The following is a 14397-nucleotide window of genomic DNA, read 5'->3' on the forward strand; positions in this document are numbered from 1 at the left end:
GCCACCTCCAGTCCTGTGTCCCCGAGCACAGCCACCAACGTCCCCCTAGCAAGTCACAAGGAGGACACGCATGTCCCCAGTGCTCTGGGCACTGAGCTGACATCTAATGCCGAATTATATGGAGGCACTCAGCAAGTCACTCAGACCATCGCTCTAAGACACACGGGTGAGGAAGGCACAGTGTTCTTGTCTCAGGAGGGCACCGGGGAGATTCCTGAAGCAGCCCAGGGTACCTAACTCCACCAAAAAAAAGCTCAGACCCATTTCTGTATAAGAATATATTATTTAAAAGACAGTTTAAAAATAAAAATTCTGTACAGCTTGTGAAGTCCTGTTTTTTTTTGTATCAGTGAACAAAATGGTTCTTAGAAAACGATCTCGTGGTGGCAGGCACTCAGGACCACTTTTTCCTGCATGGATGATCCTGCGAAGTTCGGCCGGCTGGGTCCAGAGGAGTAGTCTGCAGCTCTCTGCTTTCTTCAGGCACAGTCTGCTTGGAAAAGGGAAAAGATGCTGGTTTGTGTTGGTGGGATCAAAAATGCTCTGCCAACACCACAAATCTCATGGCATCACATACAGTGAGCGATTTTTCTGTATCAGAATTTTCTGCTTGTTGAACAGCTAAAACAAGAAGAATGGGATTATTACCTCTAGTTTAGAGATTGGGGCTCTGCGGCTCAGAGAGGCTGAGACACCTGTGGGTGTCACTCAGCTTGTAATGAACAAAGCCTGGACTCATGTGGTGTGACCAGACCCTATGGAGACTGAATGAACTGGTTTGCCTTCTGCCTGGACTGAATGAATAGCCAGGATCCACAAGTGCAGAGGATGTGCTTGTAGTGACATAAGCAAAGACTATTTCTGAGAAGCTTTGAAAAATGTTTTCTCTTATAAGTGGTACCTATGCTAATCAGGATGAGATGGTTGGATGGCATCACCAACTTGATGGACATGAGTTTGAGCAAGCTCCAGGAGTTGGTGATGGACAGGGAAGCCTGGTGTGCTGCAGTCCACGGGGTTGCAAAGAGTCAGGCACGACTGAGCGACTGAACTGACTGATGCTAATCATTGATCTTTTTCTGTTAACTAAGGCATGACCCCTTCTTTCAGAGCCTAATTGTAACAATTATATGCTAGGAAGAGACGTTCCATTTAAAAACATTTGTACATACAGATTTCTTCCCTTCCTTCCCTTCCTCCATCCTTCCCAGTTTTTCACACTGTCCCCGTTTCAGTCTGAAAACTAGTCAATCCTAAAGGGAATCAAGCCTGAATATTCATGGGAAGGACTGATGCTGAAGCTGAAGCTCCAATCCTTTGGCCACCTGATGTGAAGAGCCAACTCACTGGAAAAGACTCTGATGCTGGGTAAGACTGAAGGCAGGAGGAGAAGGGGATGACAGAGGATGAGATGGTTGGATGGCATCAGCGACTCAATGGACATGAGTTTGAGCAAGCTTCGGGAGAGAGTAACGGACAGGGAAGCCAGGTCCGCTGCAGCCCATGAGGTCGCATAAACCTGGACACAACTGAGTGACTGAACAACAACCGAGACATCACTCAGAACAGCATTACCTTCGCTCTGTCGCCCGAGGTCTCTGCTTTTCTCTCTTGACGTGGCGCTCCCAGACGTCAGGCTCTCAGCCTTCTGCTATGACCAGGACAGAGCACACAGGAGGTGACGGACAGTGAGTGAGCGACTGCCTTCTGCTCAAAAGCTTCCTGGGACAGGAGGTGCTAAGACATGTGAGGAGACGTGCCCCTGGGGGCACCTCCCAGAAACAGCTCTGCACAGTCTACCTTCCCGGCCGTTGGAGCCTCACCATGTGGCCTCCGTTCGGTCTTGGACAGTGAGCTCTTGCTGGCTGCAGGGGCAGCCCCAGAGAACTGGCCATGGTGGATGCTGAGTCCATGGCCCCATTACCTCTTTTGTGGGTCAGCTCTTTTTAGGGGCAGGAAGGGGCCGTGGAGGGTCCTACTGGCCTTCTGGGCAGCCGGCCTGGGGCCTGGAGACTGAGGCCTTTGCAGTGACGGCTCGAGGCTGGACCAGCGGGGCCAGGCCTGTAAGCCCTCCTGTCAGAGGGCGTGGCTGGGGGACGCCTCCTCTTACAGCTGTTCTGTGCATCATGTACTCTTAGGCTTTTGGGGTTGTGTGACTTCCTGGGAGGAAAATCCGACTAGAGAAATCGGTTGCCGGCTGGGATTGCCTATCGACCCGAAAGCACCACGGTGCGTCTGGCATCGTACACAAAGGAGGTTGAGAGGAGAGCCACCGGAGGCTCAGCAAGGCACTGTGGGAGTTCCCGGCTGGAAGGCAGGGTTGAGACCCTGCCTGCAGTGAGTATGAAGAACAAACGGCATGGGAGGGGACCCTGGGGTGTGGGCGGGGGAGTGCCAGGCAAGGCCCAGTGGGGACCAAGCCCGCAGCAGCAGGGGTGCATTGGGCACCCGAGAGAGACGGGGAGGGAGGGTGGATGGAGGGGAGGCCACACTTGAGTGACTGGACGTCACAGGGGCACATCCCAGGGGTCCCAAGTGGCAGGGGGCCCTGAAGCAGGGCTGCACCCTCTGGGGGCCTGCTGGGGCCAGACCAGCTCTCGCAGCTTCTCTGAAAGCCTCCACCCCAGCTCTGAGCCTCCCTGAAACACAGGACCAACCCCAATAGCCAACTAGAGCCGGATTGGGTCTTTCGATCCTCCTCAAGGTGCCAGCAGAGTCCCATGGCTGGGTGTGGTGGTGGCTTTTCCAGAGACAGGGAGTCTCTTCCATGGCCTTGCTTCTGAATAAAGTCGGCCCTGGGAGGAGGGGAGGGACCTGCACGGGGCCAGAAACCCGCTCTGAGGGGACGCAGGTGGCAGAGGCAGTGATGTCCTCGAACCCCATTGGACGACCACGACCTCAGGGCACAGACTCCCCCCAAGGCTCTGTGCCTCCCATGCTGTGAGCTCCCTGAGGATAGAACACCTCTGCATCAGGCCTGGCGTCTCTGTGGGACAGATGCGCTCTGTTGGAGGCCCCCTGGGTGGTGTGGCCGGGCGGGGTGGGGTCCGTGGACCCCAGGCCTTCACAGAGGCGACTCACCTCCCTAACGGCATCGTCCATCTGCTTCAGCTCCTCGTAGCGATCTCGGGACTCCCACAATGGCTGCAGCATGAGCTCCTCAACCACGGGGAAGAGCTGTGAGAGAAAAGATGGCTGTCAACAGGCTGTCATCCTCGCGGGAAGCGCATCGTGGGAAACCAGCCGCCCTGGAGACATGCTTCTGTCCAGGGTCATGGCGGGGGTTAGAATCCAAGGTGCTCCAGGTGCGAGGCTGGCTGCTCAACGGCTCCTGGGAGCCTTTGGGGACAGAGCACCCACCTGCCTGTTCTGAGTCCCGCTGTTTCCAGCTCTCACACTTCCCACGAGGACTGGCAGAAGCTGCTCCCTCCTTCTGCCTCCCAGAACCCCAACATCCCTCCGCGGACTCTCTTCTCCCAAATGCCAATCTCGCCAACCTCACCCCCCAGACTCCAGGTAGCCACGGGTGGGGGGAGTGAAGGGATCCCGCACGTGGCCTGGGACCCCTTCTGCCCGCACCACACTGGGGCCTGGCCCCGCCTGTGGCTCTGCCTCTCGCCTGCAGTGCCCACAGCCCCGGGTCCACCTGGTGAGCATGCTTTGTCTTTGAGACTCAGCTCTGAGGGGGCTGCCTCTCCCTCTGAGGAGCCCCCTCCTCAGTCCCAGGAGGCACATGCCCTGCCTCCCTGCCCCCTGGGGCCCTGTGCACACAGCCCCCAGCCCCAGCCTGCTCCTGCAAGGGAGGAGGGCAGGCCCACCATCGCCACTGCTGGCTGGCACCTGCCACCTGTGGGGTAAGAGTGCTGTGGGGCTTGAGGAAGGGTGCGCTGAGGTAGTTCTGGAAGGTTGCTGAGAACAGCAAGCGGGGCCCAGGCCAAGGCAGGCTGGGCTTAGAGCTGGAGACTTGAAGAAGGTGGGACCAGGAGCCACGGGCCTCTCCGGTAAGGCAGAAGTGCCCAACAGGATGGGCGACGGCCCAAAAAGGCAGGTGGTCTGCCCTGTGCTGGGGGCAGTGGGGAGCCATGGAGAGAGGCAGAGACTGTCTCCTTCCTGAGGATTAATGTGGTGATCGCTGTGGGGGTTGGGGAGACAGGGGCGGGCAGGGCAGAAAGTTCTTCTGAAGGTAGAGATGAGAGGTGCTGACAAGGCCCTGCTGGTGCCCTGGTTGGGGGGTTGGGGTGGCTCCATAGACACGGTGCAGGAGGGCCACCTGGCCCAGGAAGGGGCAGCAAGAGGCTCTGTGGTTCTGTGGCTGGGTCACTGCTTGGGCTGGGGGGTGGGCACGGAGGCCAGGAGGGGTGGGGGGTGGTCTGTTTGAACACGTGGGTGTTAGGTGTGGTGGGCTTCGGGTGAGTGTCAGGTAGGCGGCTACTGCACATGTGTGTATGTTTGAGTGTGTGTCCATGTGAGTATGTCCGTGTATCTGTGTGAGTGTGTTTCCGTGGGAGTGTGTGTCTGTGTGTGTCCATGTGCCTGTGTGAGTGTGTGTCCGTGGGATTGTGTGTGTGTGTGATGTGAGTGTGTCCACGAGGCTGTGTGTGTGTGTGTCCGTGGGAGTGTGTGTCTGTGTGTGTCCATGTACCTGTGGGAGTGTGTGTCTGTGGGAGTGTGTGTGTGTCATGGGAGTGTGTGTCTCTGTGTGTGTCCATGTGCCTGTGGGAGTGTGTGTCTGTGGGAGTGTGTGTGTGTCATGGGAGTGTGTGCCTGTGTGAGTGTGTGTCCATGGGAGTGTGTGTGTGTGTCATGTGAGTGTATGTTGTGTGTCTGTGTGTGTCCCTTTGTGTGTGTCCATGTGAGTGCATGTCTGTGAGTGTGTCTATGTGTGTGTGTGTGTCCATGTGAATGCACACGTGTATTTCTCCCTGCTGGGTCACCAGCTTGCGGAGGTGGTCATTCACCTTGGTCACTGTCTCAAACATCGGGATCAGGACGAACTTGATGAAACCAATCTGGGCTGTGGCTTTGGTCACTTTGTCCCGGTCCATGAATGGGGCCACGGGGAGGCCCTCTGACTTCTCGCGGTCACTCTGCAGGGAAGGTACCGAACATGATGTTAAAGAAAGAAACACTCGTGGAATCTGGGAGCTTCAAGGATCACTGCTCTCAGAGGAAGAGAAAAACAGCCAACATGCTAGCAGAATCACCCGCATCACAGATGGTAGTGAGCACGTGGGAGATGAGGGCGCTGTAAGTGCCAACCAGGGGCCCCCGAGCCTGCACGGTGTGTCCAGGGGCGGGGAGGACGGCTCCAAGCCCTGCTGGCTGCTCAGCAGCAGAGCAGCTTGTAGACCAGCACCCCCCACCCTGCGACCCCCTCATCCTGGCCCCAGGCTCATCAAGCTGCTCTAGCGAGAGGCTTATTGTCCCTTCTGACATTTTCCGTCTTAGGCTGGCTTTGCTTCCTATCCCAGAGTGTCCCCAGCCATAACTGTTTGGTCTCATGCACCCAGGGGCCCCCATTGGGTGGGGGGAGTTAATCAGTAATAACAGGGGTGCTAACACGGTGACAATTTGACATCAGCTTTTCCTGCTTGTCCCTGCCTTGTGTGTCTCAAATTACAACCCCACGCGTTTCTGGCGTGCCCCTGCTGTGAAGGCTTCTAGAAGCACTGACACTGGCCACCTTGGTGCCTCTGTCACATTTCAAACCCAGTTAAGGGGCTAAAGAGCCCCAGGAGGCGTGGCCTGTGCGACGCTTACCTGCATGAAATATTCCTCCAACAAACAGTCCACCCACGGTTCTGCCACCTCCATGGGGCGGACCTCGTTAGAGATGTCACAGCATTTGATCAGTATCATCTTCAGCTGAAAGAAGAGATTCTGGACTCAGCTGTGCAGCAAGGGACGCACCTTGCTGGGCTCTGGGTCTGGGCTTGCCATCACAGGCCAGCAGGGGGGAGGGTGGGCAGTGCGTGTGGAGAGGAACTGAACTTTGCTGTGCCCCCTCCCCCAAAAAGGGCACACTTCCCACTGCAAGGGGAGGAGAACGGGGCATCACCACACTCTTTCCTGGAGGCGCTTGAGTAGCAGGAAAGCCCCTTGAACACATGGACATTTTGTCTTATGAACCACATACTGTAAAGCTCACAAGTATCTCTCTGATGTTGACGATACATAAAAAACATAGACAGACAGCGCTGTCAGGAGGCAGAGGTTTAAATGGTCATGAGAAGAAACCCTGTGGGCCTGCTGAGCACTGAAGAAGTGCGTTAGACACACAGGGCGAAGGCGACCCTCACAGAGCAGCAGGGAGCGTGCCCACCGGCCTCGGTGACAGGGACAGAATAAAGGGAAAATGTGTGATTAAACAGTTAATTCCCAGGGGGCTCAAGTGCTAAAGAATCCATCTGCCAATGCAAGAGATGCAAGAGACATGGGTTTGAGTACTGGGTCGGGAAGATCCCCTGGAGAAGGAAATGACAACCCACTCCAGTATGCCTGGAGAATCCCATGGACAGAGGAGCCTGGCGGGCTATGGTCCAGGGGGTCGCAGGGTCAGGTATGACTGAACACGCGCATGTGCGTGCACACACACACACACACACGCACGCACACACACGCTCTAACGGATTATACATAGAGAAAAAAATACACAAGACCCCTGTAAGTTAATGATCACGCAAGAAGTGAGTTTTCTTAACCATAAAACCAAGCAGGCTTGCTTAGCAAGAAAACCACGTGATAGAAGCATGGGGACATACCCTCAACCACAAACAACGGTGGCGAGCGACCCACTCCTGCCCAGTGAGCTCAGTGAGGTAATGCCTCCTAGGACATACTCTGCACACGCAAAAGACAATAATTCATGGAAAGGTGACGTCTCAGAGTGAAAGACCCTCGTTGTACTGTGACCTGAGATCATTCTTCCGTGCTGCCATGACAGTCCCGGCTTAAGCACATAGGGACAAGAAAACTCCCCCCACCCCACCTGACGTGGAGGAGGCGCTCATGACGGAAGCGCGATGTCTACTCAAGAACGAGGAAGAAGGTGGTCTTTTCTGCTCTCCCTACATTTCCTTTGACTATAGGACCGAGCCCACCAAGTTCTCAGGGTGTGGCATCCTCTCGCCCACCCACTTGTAAGCCCCACACGCATCTTGTTCTAATCTCTTATCCGTGCCTTTGCCTCTCACTGAATTCTTTCTATGCTGAGACATAAAGGACCAAGGCTACTTGGAGCCCCTAGAAACGCCACCTGGGGTTTCATCAGCACCCCATGGTCTGAACACCACAGGGGAGGCAGGGGTGGGAACCACAGCCCTGCCGGTTGACGGGGGTGTGGTGGGCCTGTGAGAGCACAGTCACACAGATGTCGGGGCAGCCCTGGATTCTGCCCTCTGTTCCCAAGCCTGGCATTCCCCTGCGTTGGCCGGGCCTCTGCATTTGGAACTGCCTTCGCCCACTTATCACATTCGAATCCAAAGGAGATGGAAGGATGGGAAAGGAATTCCTTTAACCAGGAGAAAGGGTCCTACTGGGGGTTGGGGGGCTTTCCCTGCTAAGCACTGAGACTTTGCAAATTGGTGTTACTGATACCTCACTCCAAGTGAGGGTATGCATTTTCCTTTGGTTTCTTGGTTCCCAGTCTGAGCTGGGGGGTGGGGCTCACCCACCAGCCCCCCAGAGAAGGAAAAAAAGCCCACTCACAAGGGTCATGTGCTCCTTGTTGCTGTAGTCAAAATTCTCCATTTTTTCTTTGAAAGAGTCCATGATTTCCGCATGCCTTGCCATGTCAGTGGCCAAGATTAACGTGATCATTCCCTGAGAAGTGAAAGCCAAGAGTTAACACGGGGCATAATTCCAATAATTACTCAGTGAGCACCCACTGTATGCGGAGCCCTCTGCTCAAGTCACTTCATTCAGACCTCATGCCAATGCCAGGGGTGGGTATTGTCCTCGTTTTTATAAAGAAACTGAGACTTGGAGAGGCTAAGGAGCTTGCCCAGGTCACAGCTGGCGAGTGGAAGGCTGGGGTTTGAGCCCAAGGATGCCTGATGCAGGCTGCGTCCCCAGAGAAGGCTCTGAGCCCAGGCCCACTACGAGCATTCAGCTGCAGAGAAGAGGCTCAGCGTGTCTCCTTGTGAAGTCCAGTCTATTTTAGCCAAGGACAAATGTTTCCTGCCAGTTCACTAATCTAGATATACGGTTTGTTCTTCCTAGATCTTGTTGCCGGAGGTCAATGACCCATTTTCCAAGAGTATTTTTTTCTTATTATCTAATCTGTATGTGACTGTATGTGCATATCTTGCTTGGGAACAAAATCTGATGATAAATAATAGCATTCTTCTATTAACAAATTTGTAAGCAAAAGTGAAATGTTTTTAATACAAATATTTTATGATCTTGTTAACCAAATGTTGGTTTAGTAGACGTAATGTAATTTGAAACCATGGCCATCCATCAACCTACTCATCCACCCATTAATTTATCTGTCTACCCATCCATCCACTTGTTCTCTCATCCAGCCATCCATTCACTTATCTATCTATCCATCCCTCCATCCATCCAAGTGTCCATCCATCCATCCATCTCTCCATACATCCATCCACTTGTTCACTCATCCATCCATCCGTTCACTTATTCACTTAGCTATCAGTCCATCCATCCATTCACCCAACTTGTCCATCCATCCCACAAATATTTATAGGGAACACCTCTGTCCCGGGTATGATGTTCTACTTCTCTAAGAAAACACCACCAGAAACATCAAATATGGAACTCAAACCAGTCAGTACAGATAAAAAAATGTACTTGGGGAGAGGGCATCACTGGCCTTCTGAATTGTGCAATTTCTCAGTAAGGATTTAATTATTAGTGAAGGATCTACTCTCATGATGAGTTATCTCTCAAGATATTCAAGAACAAAACATTATTGAAAACTGGGACAATGGATTTTACCCCCCAGAAAGTGTTAAAGTCAGTTAGGTGTCCGGGGCAGAGGCAGCAGCGTGTCCCCGCGTGGGCAGCAGGAGGCAGGGAGCGTCCCTGGGGGCGTGTCCCCTCCTGCTCTGACTGCTCCTCACACGAGGGGAGGGGGCCAGCTGCCTGGATGCTCTGGGCTGAGTTCCTGGTGGGGCTCCTCACCTGGCAGTCATCAGGGGCGGCACACAGGAGGGCCCTTTCTTTAGGACTCGCCCCCTTACCTGCTCCACAGAAAGACTCTCTATAGCAAATAGAAAAACACAGAGCAGGTGCCTGCCATTTCTGTGGGTCCATACACGTGGAAGGGAGGCCAGAAAGCCTGGTGATAACTGCACCAGGAATCGGTGACTCAGCAAGGCCTGCCGTTAAGACCTGGCTGAGCGCTGATTTCCTGGAAGCGAAAGGATGGGAACAGGACTGCAGCCGTCTGCTAAGGCGAGGCTGTCGGTTCTCCAGGAGGAGGCATTCGTCTTGCCCTGGGCTCTAGCGTGTCTTTATCAGGTGCCTCTGGAAGCCAGGCCACTGAGACACTGTGTGGACTCCCACATGGAGGACGTGGCTCCCACCCGTTCGAGTCCCTGGGCTGCCATGCAAAGTGCCAGACGCGGGGGACAGAGCAGCAGGAAGGCATCTCTTCAGGACTCTGGAGGCCACAAGTCTAGGAACCAAGGTGCCCCTCTGGAGGCTCCGGGGACAGTGCACTCCCTGCCTCTGGCCTCTGGCAGCCCCTGGGCTCCGCGGTGTGTGCCCACACACTCCCGTCTCCACCTCTGCTGTCACACGGCCTCTGTGTCTCTCCTCTGTGTGTCTCTAATAGGGACACTTGTCATTGGATTTAGGGTCCCTGTGGATAATCTGAGCTAACCTCTAAAGATCCTAGTTTAATTACAGCTACAAAGATTTATTCTAAATAAGGTCACATTCGCAGCTCCTGGGGGGTCAGGAGGTGGACGTGACTATTTTTTTAGCTGGAGGTGGCTATCATTCAACCCACCTCACCCCTCTGGGATTGCTCGGACATTGCCCCTCCTCTGAACATGCCAGAGGGTGGGGCCCAGGGCTGTGCTCAGTGAGACCTGCTGTGTGTATGCAGGGGGTGTATGTGTGACTTTGGTGACTTGCAAGCCTCTGTCTCTGGACAGGTGGCCGCCCCCATCCCCCGCCCCATGTGCCCCCAGGAGCAGAAAGGTCTCTTCTCTGAAGTGGGATGTGAGGCTGGCTGGTCACAGGGCAGCGGGGGACAAGAGCAGGGCCTAGGGGCAGTGGTCGGGGTTCTGCCGGGCTGGATGTCGCAGACGTGTCCGTCCAGGACCTGCTTCCTTGGGTGAGTGACCTTGTCTGTGTCAGCCTCAGTTTCCTGGGCTGCGAGATGAGAAAGGATGTATCTCAAAGGGTTAAATTAAATGGTAGTCATGACCTGAAGGTCCATGGAACACTGCCCATGCAGGCCAAGCACACACCTCTTCCTGGGGCGTTGTCACCTGGCCTTGGAGAAGGCGTGGAAGGAGGGCCGGCCCCCCAGGATCCTTGTGGGAGACTGGGAGCTCCTGGGAGCCTCAGGCACAGGGAGAGAGGGCGTCTCCTCTCTGGTGGGGCTCACTGTCCCCTAGGGACCCCCACTCCCCAGTGAGCGCGGCATTGCCCCACACACCTGCCTGATTTGCTTGAAGCCCTCTGGCGACACGTTGGAGAAGATGTTGCACTCGGGCTGGTTGAGAATCTGGAAGGCCACGGCACAGTGGTGGTTCTCCAGGGGCGAGATGTCGTTGTAGCGGACGGCCAGCTCCGTGCGGGCGTTGATCTGGTACCTGGGGGTGGACAGCAAAGGGACCCTCGGGTGCCTGCACTCACATGCGAGTGGGCGCAGTGGTGCAGGGGCGCGCGTGCTGGTGTACAGGTGGAGGCGATGGGGCTGCTGGAGGGGACCCACTCTGCTGTGCCAGGAACTTACTCCTCCCGGCTCTCCTGGGTCTCAGCTGCCCCTCTGACTAGATGCTCCCAAGTCGTTACAGTCCTAACGGTGGACACCACCAATGAACCTCAGGTCCTCCCTGAGGAGGTGCCCTCAAGGTGGTCAGGCCTTTGCCAAGGCACCCTGCAGACACCGTAGGATGTGGGAGGAAGGCTAGATGTTGTGGGCACGGGCCCCTGGCTGTCTTGTGCTCAGCGCAGCATCTGAGTGTGAACTGAGGGGGTGGACACCTCCTCCTCCGGGCACGGACGTCCACACCCTGGAATCCACTCTGGTCCTGAGTAGCAATAGCATGCTTCCCAGACAGGTTGGGCATCATCGCCCACATGGGAAAATTCGACACACAAATACACAAACTCCACAGAACAACCAAAGTATCACTATGAACACAAACCAGCAGCACTGGGCCTGGACTCTGGCAGGGACATGGGGTGGAACTCTGTCTTCGCCCCGAGGCAGGAGTGGATCAATGTTCCAGCAGAGCCTGGCCCATCTTCCTGGCCCCACGGCCTGCCCTGGACCCTCCCTGCCTCCTCGTGTCCATACCCCTGTTCTTGCTGTCACTGCCCTTGTTCTGTCTCATTCCTGCTGGAAGCAGGCTGGTGAGGCTGCCCTTAGGGGAGTGAGATCCAGAGACTGGGTGGAGGTCCGCCCCTCCCGGTCATGGGTGTGTGAACGTCCTTCCCTGCTGCAGGGGGCGGGGAGCTCTGCTGCTGCCAGGCCCTGCCGTGTAGACGTGCAGACGCAGACCTGCAGCCAGGACCACAGAGGGCTGAGGCAGCCCCCTGGGGTCTGGGATCCTGCTGGGAAGGCCTGGCCCTGGACAAAGTCCTTGGTGGGAAGGCTGCGTCCTACAGAGGTGGGGTGGAGCTGGGGGCTCAGGAGTGTTTCGCTGACAGCTCCCGCTGGGAACTGGCAGGGGGTTGAGCTGAAAAGCTCAACTCTGACACCCAGAGTGCCCTTGATAAGAGAAAAGGACCATGTACGTACGTGTTGTTGTAGCCTGGATGATCCAAGTCGTGGCAGATGGCCGCAGTCATCAGGACCAGGATGTCCATTTGCGAAAACTTCTCCTGGATCAGAGAGAGGATTTGGTGGGTGAGGAGGGGGCTGGCAGGGGGGGTGGGGCAATGACACAGGAGGATGAAGCTCCCCCAGCTCTGGCCTGGTGGGGGAGGACGCGCCTCTCCCTGGGGTGGGGGGTGGGCACCCACTTGTTAATTGACAAACTGGAGGGGCGGTGTTTCCCCAGGTGGTGGAGGAGCTGCTGCCCCGAGCTCCCCTCCAAGTGGGATGTTCCCCAGACCTACCCTAAGCTCCCCACAGGTGGGATGCCCCCCAGACCCACCCTAAGCTCCCCTCCAGGTGGGAAGCCCCCAGACCCATCCTAAGCTCCCCTCCAGGTGGGATGCCCTCAGACCCACCCTAAGCTCCCTGCAGGCAGGATGACCCCAGACGCGCCCTAAGCTCCCCACCAGCAGGGATGCCCCCCAGACTCGCCCTAAGCTCCCCACTTCCCCACCAGGAGGGATGCCCCCCAGACCCACCCTAAGCTCCCCACCAGGAGGGACGCCCCCAGACCCACCTGCAGCCTGCAGCACCAGATCATGCTGTACATCATCTGGGCAACGCAGAAGCAGTGCCGGAAGTTGTGGAAGGGGTTGTTCCGGTAGTTGTCCTGCACGCACAGCTGCGGGACGAGACGGTCCGCCCTGTGCCCACCGCCCACCCTCCTCAAGCTCCCCGCACCTTCTTCCCGAAGCCAGCTCTTGACTCCCACCCGGTCCTCATCCAACTGCATTCCTGCTTCCTGGGGTTGAGGATGAGGGAGGGGCCCAGGGGTGTCCAAGGGCCACATAGGGGAAGGTGTCCCCAGGGGACCCACAGTGGGGTGTGAAGCTGGGGGGAGGGCAAGGGGGCTGCGTGTGGGTGCCAGGTCCCCAGCCACCATCTAACCTTCCACAGGCTTTTAAAAAACCTATTTGTTTATTTGGCTGTGTCGGTAATTGTGGCATGCACGATCTAGTTCCCTGACCAGGAATGGAACCCGGATCTCCTGCACTGGGAGCAGAGTCATAGCCACTGGACCACCAGGGGAGTCCCTTTCCACAGCCTTCTAACATTTGGCTCTGAGCAGCATTTTATTAAAAAGAAAGATCTGTTGAAAAACATACACTCAGTCACACATGCACACCCCTCCCCCACATGCACACCTCACACACACACACACATACACATGGACACACACACAGCCCCTCCTCCGCATGATGCAGGCACCAGCACTCACAAATGAACACACACACACATACTCCACACACACTGGCACACACATGTATACACCTGCATAGCACCCCCTCCCTCCCTGCACACATGCTGCTTAGAACACACTCTTCACACGACTCTCCCTGGTTCCTACTATTTTCTCCTAAGACAGAAGCTTAGTAACAGAGAGTGTCTGGTTGGGGATGGGTCCCCGCAGGATTCTCACAGGAGTGTGGCCTTTGTCTGCAGGAAGCCCAGGCCCAAAGGAAGGTACCCATGGTCCATTCCCAGGAAACTCGATGAAACTGTGCTCAGGGGCCGGCAGGGGCCCGACACTCACCAGCCACCTCTTGAGTGTGATGGGGTTGATGCTGAAGTCCCTGACCAGGCCCAGGTCATGGTACATGTGCTCCAGGCAGCTTAGCATCTGCAGGCGCAGGAGCAGGACAGTCAGCAGCGTGGCAGGCTGGGCGCCAGGGGAGTCCTCCCCTCCCGGGGGGCCGCAGGAGCAGAGGGATGGTCAGCAGCGTGGCGGGCTGGACCCCAGGGGAGTCCTCCCCTCCAGGGGGCCCCAGGACCCAAGTCTGCTGACTAGGGGGTTTCAGCACCCCCAGAAGGGGTGTGGGGGCTTTGAAAGAGCAGTCAGGGTTAGAAGTCAATGGCATTCTCTACAGGAGGGACAGTGACCAGATGAAGTGACGCTATCCCCAAATGACCACACTGGAAGTGACTTGACTTATTTATACACACAAGCACCCATCTCGATGGGTCAGGATCCTGGCCTGAGGTTCTGAGAGACACCTCCAATTCCCGCAGACCCTGCAAGAGCTCGAGGCTGGGAGCTGAGGAGCCGAGGAGCGGCGTTGACAGATACTCATCCATCCCAAACCCGTCTCTTCAGGCCCCCAGGGGCCCTGCTGGGACGCACTTTCTTATGCATGAACCAAAGTGTCTGGAAGGCAAGCTTCCTTCTGGGGAGCACCGCCTCCCAAACCTCATTTCACTGAGCCGCCTTCTACAGAAATCCCCGTTCAACTTGATGTTGATTTTGCTTCCAGGCCCAGAGAGGATTTACTGTCACGGTTGCAATCTATTTAAATGCCACTCAGAACTTTGAAGCTTAATCAAGCCAAGAAGATTAAATGATCTTTAAAAAGTGAGAGCTTGACAAAGTGGGCTCT

At 56.0% G+C, this 14397-nt stretch overlaps 1 protein-coding gene across 4 annotated transcripts in view; it reads right to left on the minus strand.

Moving 5' to 3' along the window:
• Nucleotides 1–263: 263 nt before the first annotated feature.
• The window catches only part of PDE9A (phosphodiesterase 9A), a 104513-nt gene continuing 90379 nt past the window's right edge, over nt 264–14397 (minus strand). For 3 of the 4 annotated variants that reach the window (XM_010834919.1, XM_010834921.1, XM_010834922.1), the window contains 10 exons: nt 13557–13643; nt 12540–12644; nt 11945–12027; nt 10634–10790; nt 7708–7821; nt 5761–5865; nt 4959–5087; nt 3082–3177; nt 1576–1651; nt 264–490 (listed from right to left, as the gene is read on the minus strand). In XM_010834919.1, coding sequence (XP_010833221.1) covers nt 480–490; nt 1576–1651; nt 3082–3177; nt 4959–5087; nt 5761–5865; nt 7708–7821; nt 10634–10790; nt 11945–12027; nt 12540–12644; nt 13557–13643 — 963 coding nt within the window. In that variant the 3' untranslated portion in view covers nt 264–479. The remainder of the gene's footprint in view (nt 491–1575; nt 1652–3081; nt 3178–4958; nt 5088–5760; nt 5866–7707; nt 7822–10633; nt 10791–11944; nt 12028–12539; nt 12645–13556; nt 13644–14397) is intronic. The other variant, XM_010834920.1, reaches the window with a different exon arrangement.

Source organism: Bison bison, unplaced genomic scaffold, assembly GCF_000754665.1.
Source record: "Bison bison bison isolate TAMUID 2011002044 unplaced genomic scaffold, Bison_UMD1.0 scf7180017864037, whole genome shotgun sequence".
In the NCBI taxonomy this organism is placed as follows: Eukaryota; Metazoa; Chordata; class Mammalia; order Artiodactyla; family Bovidae; genus Bison; species Bison bison.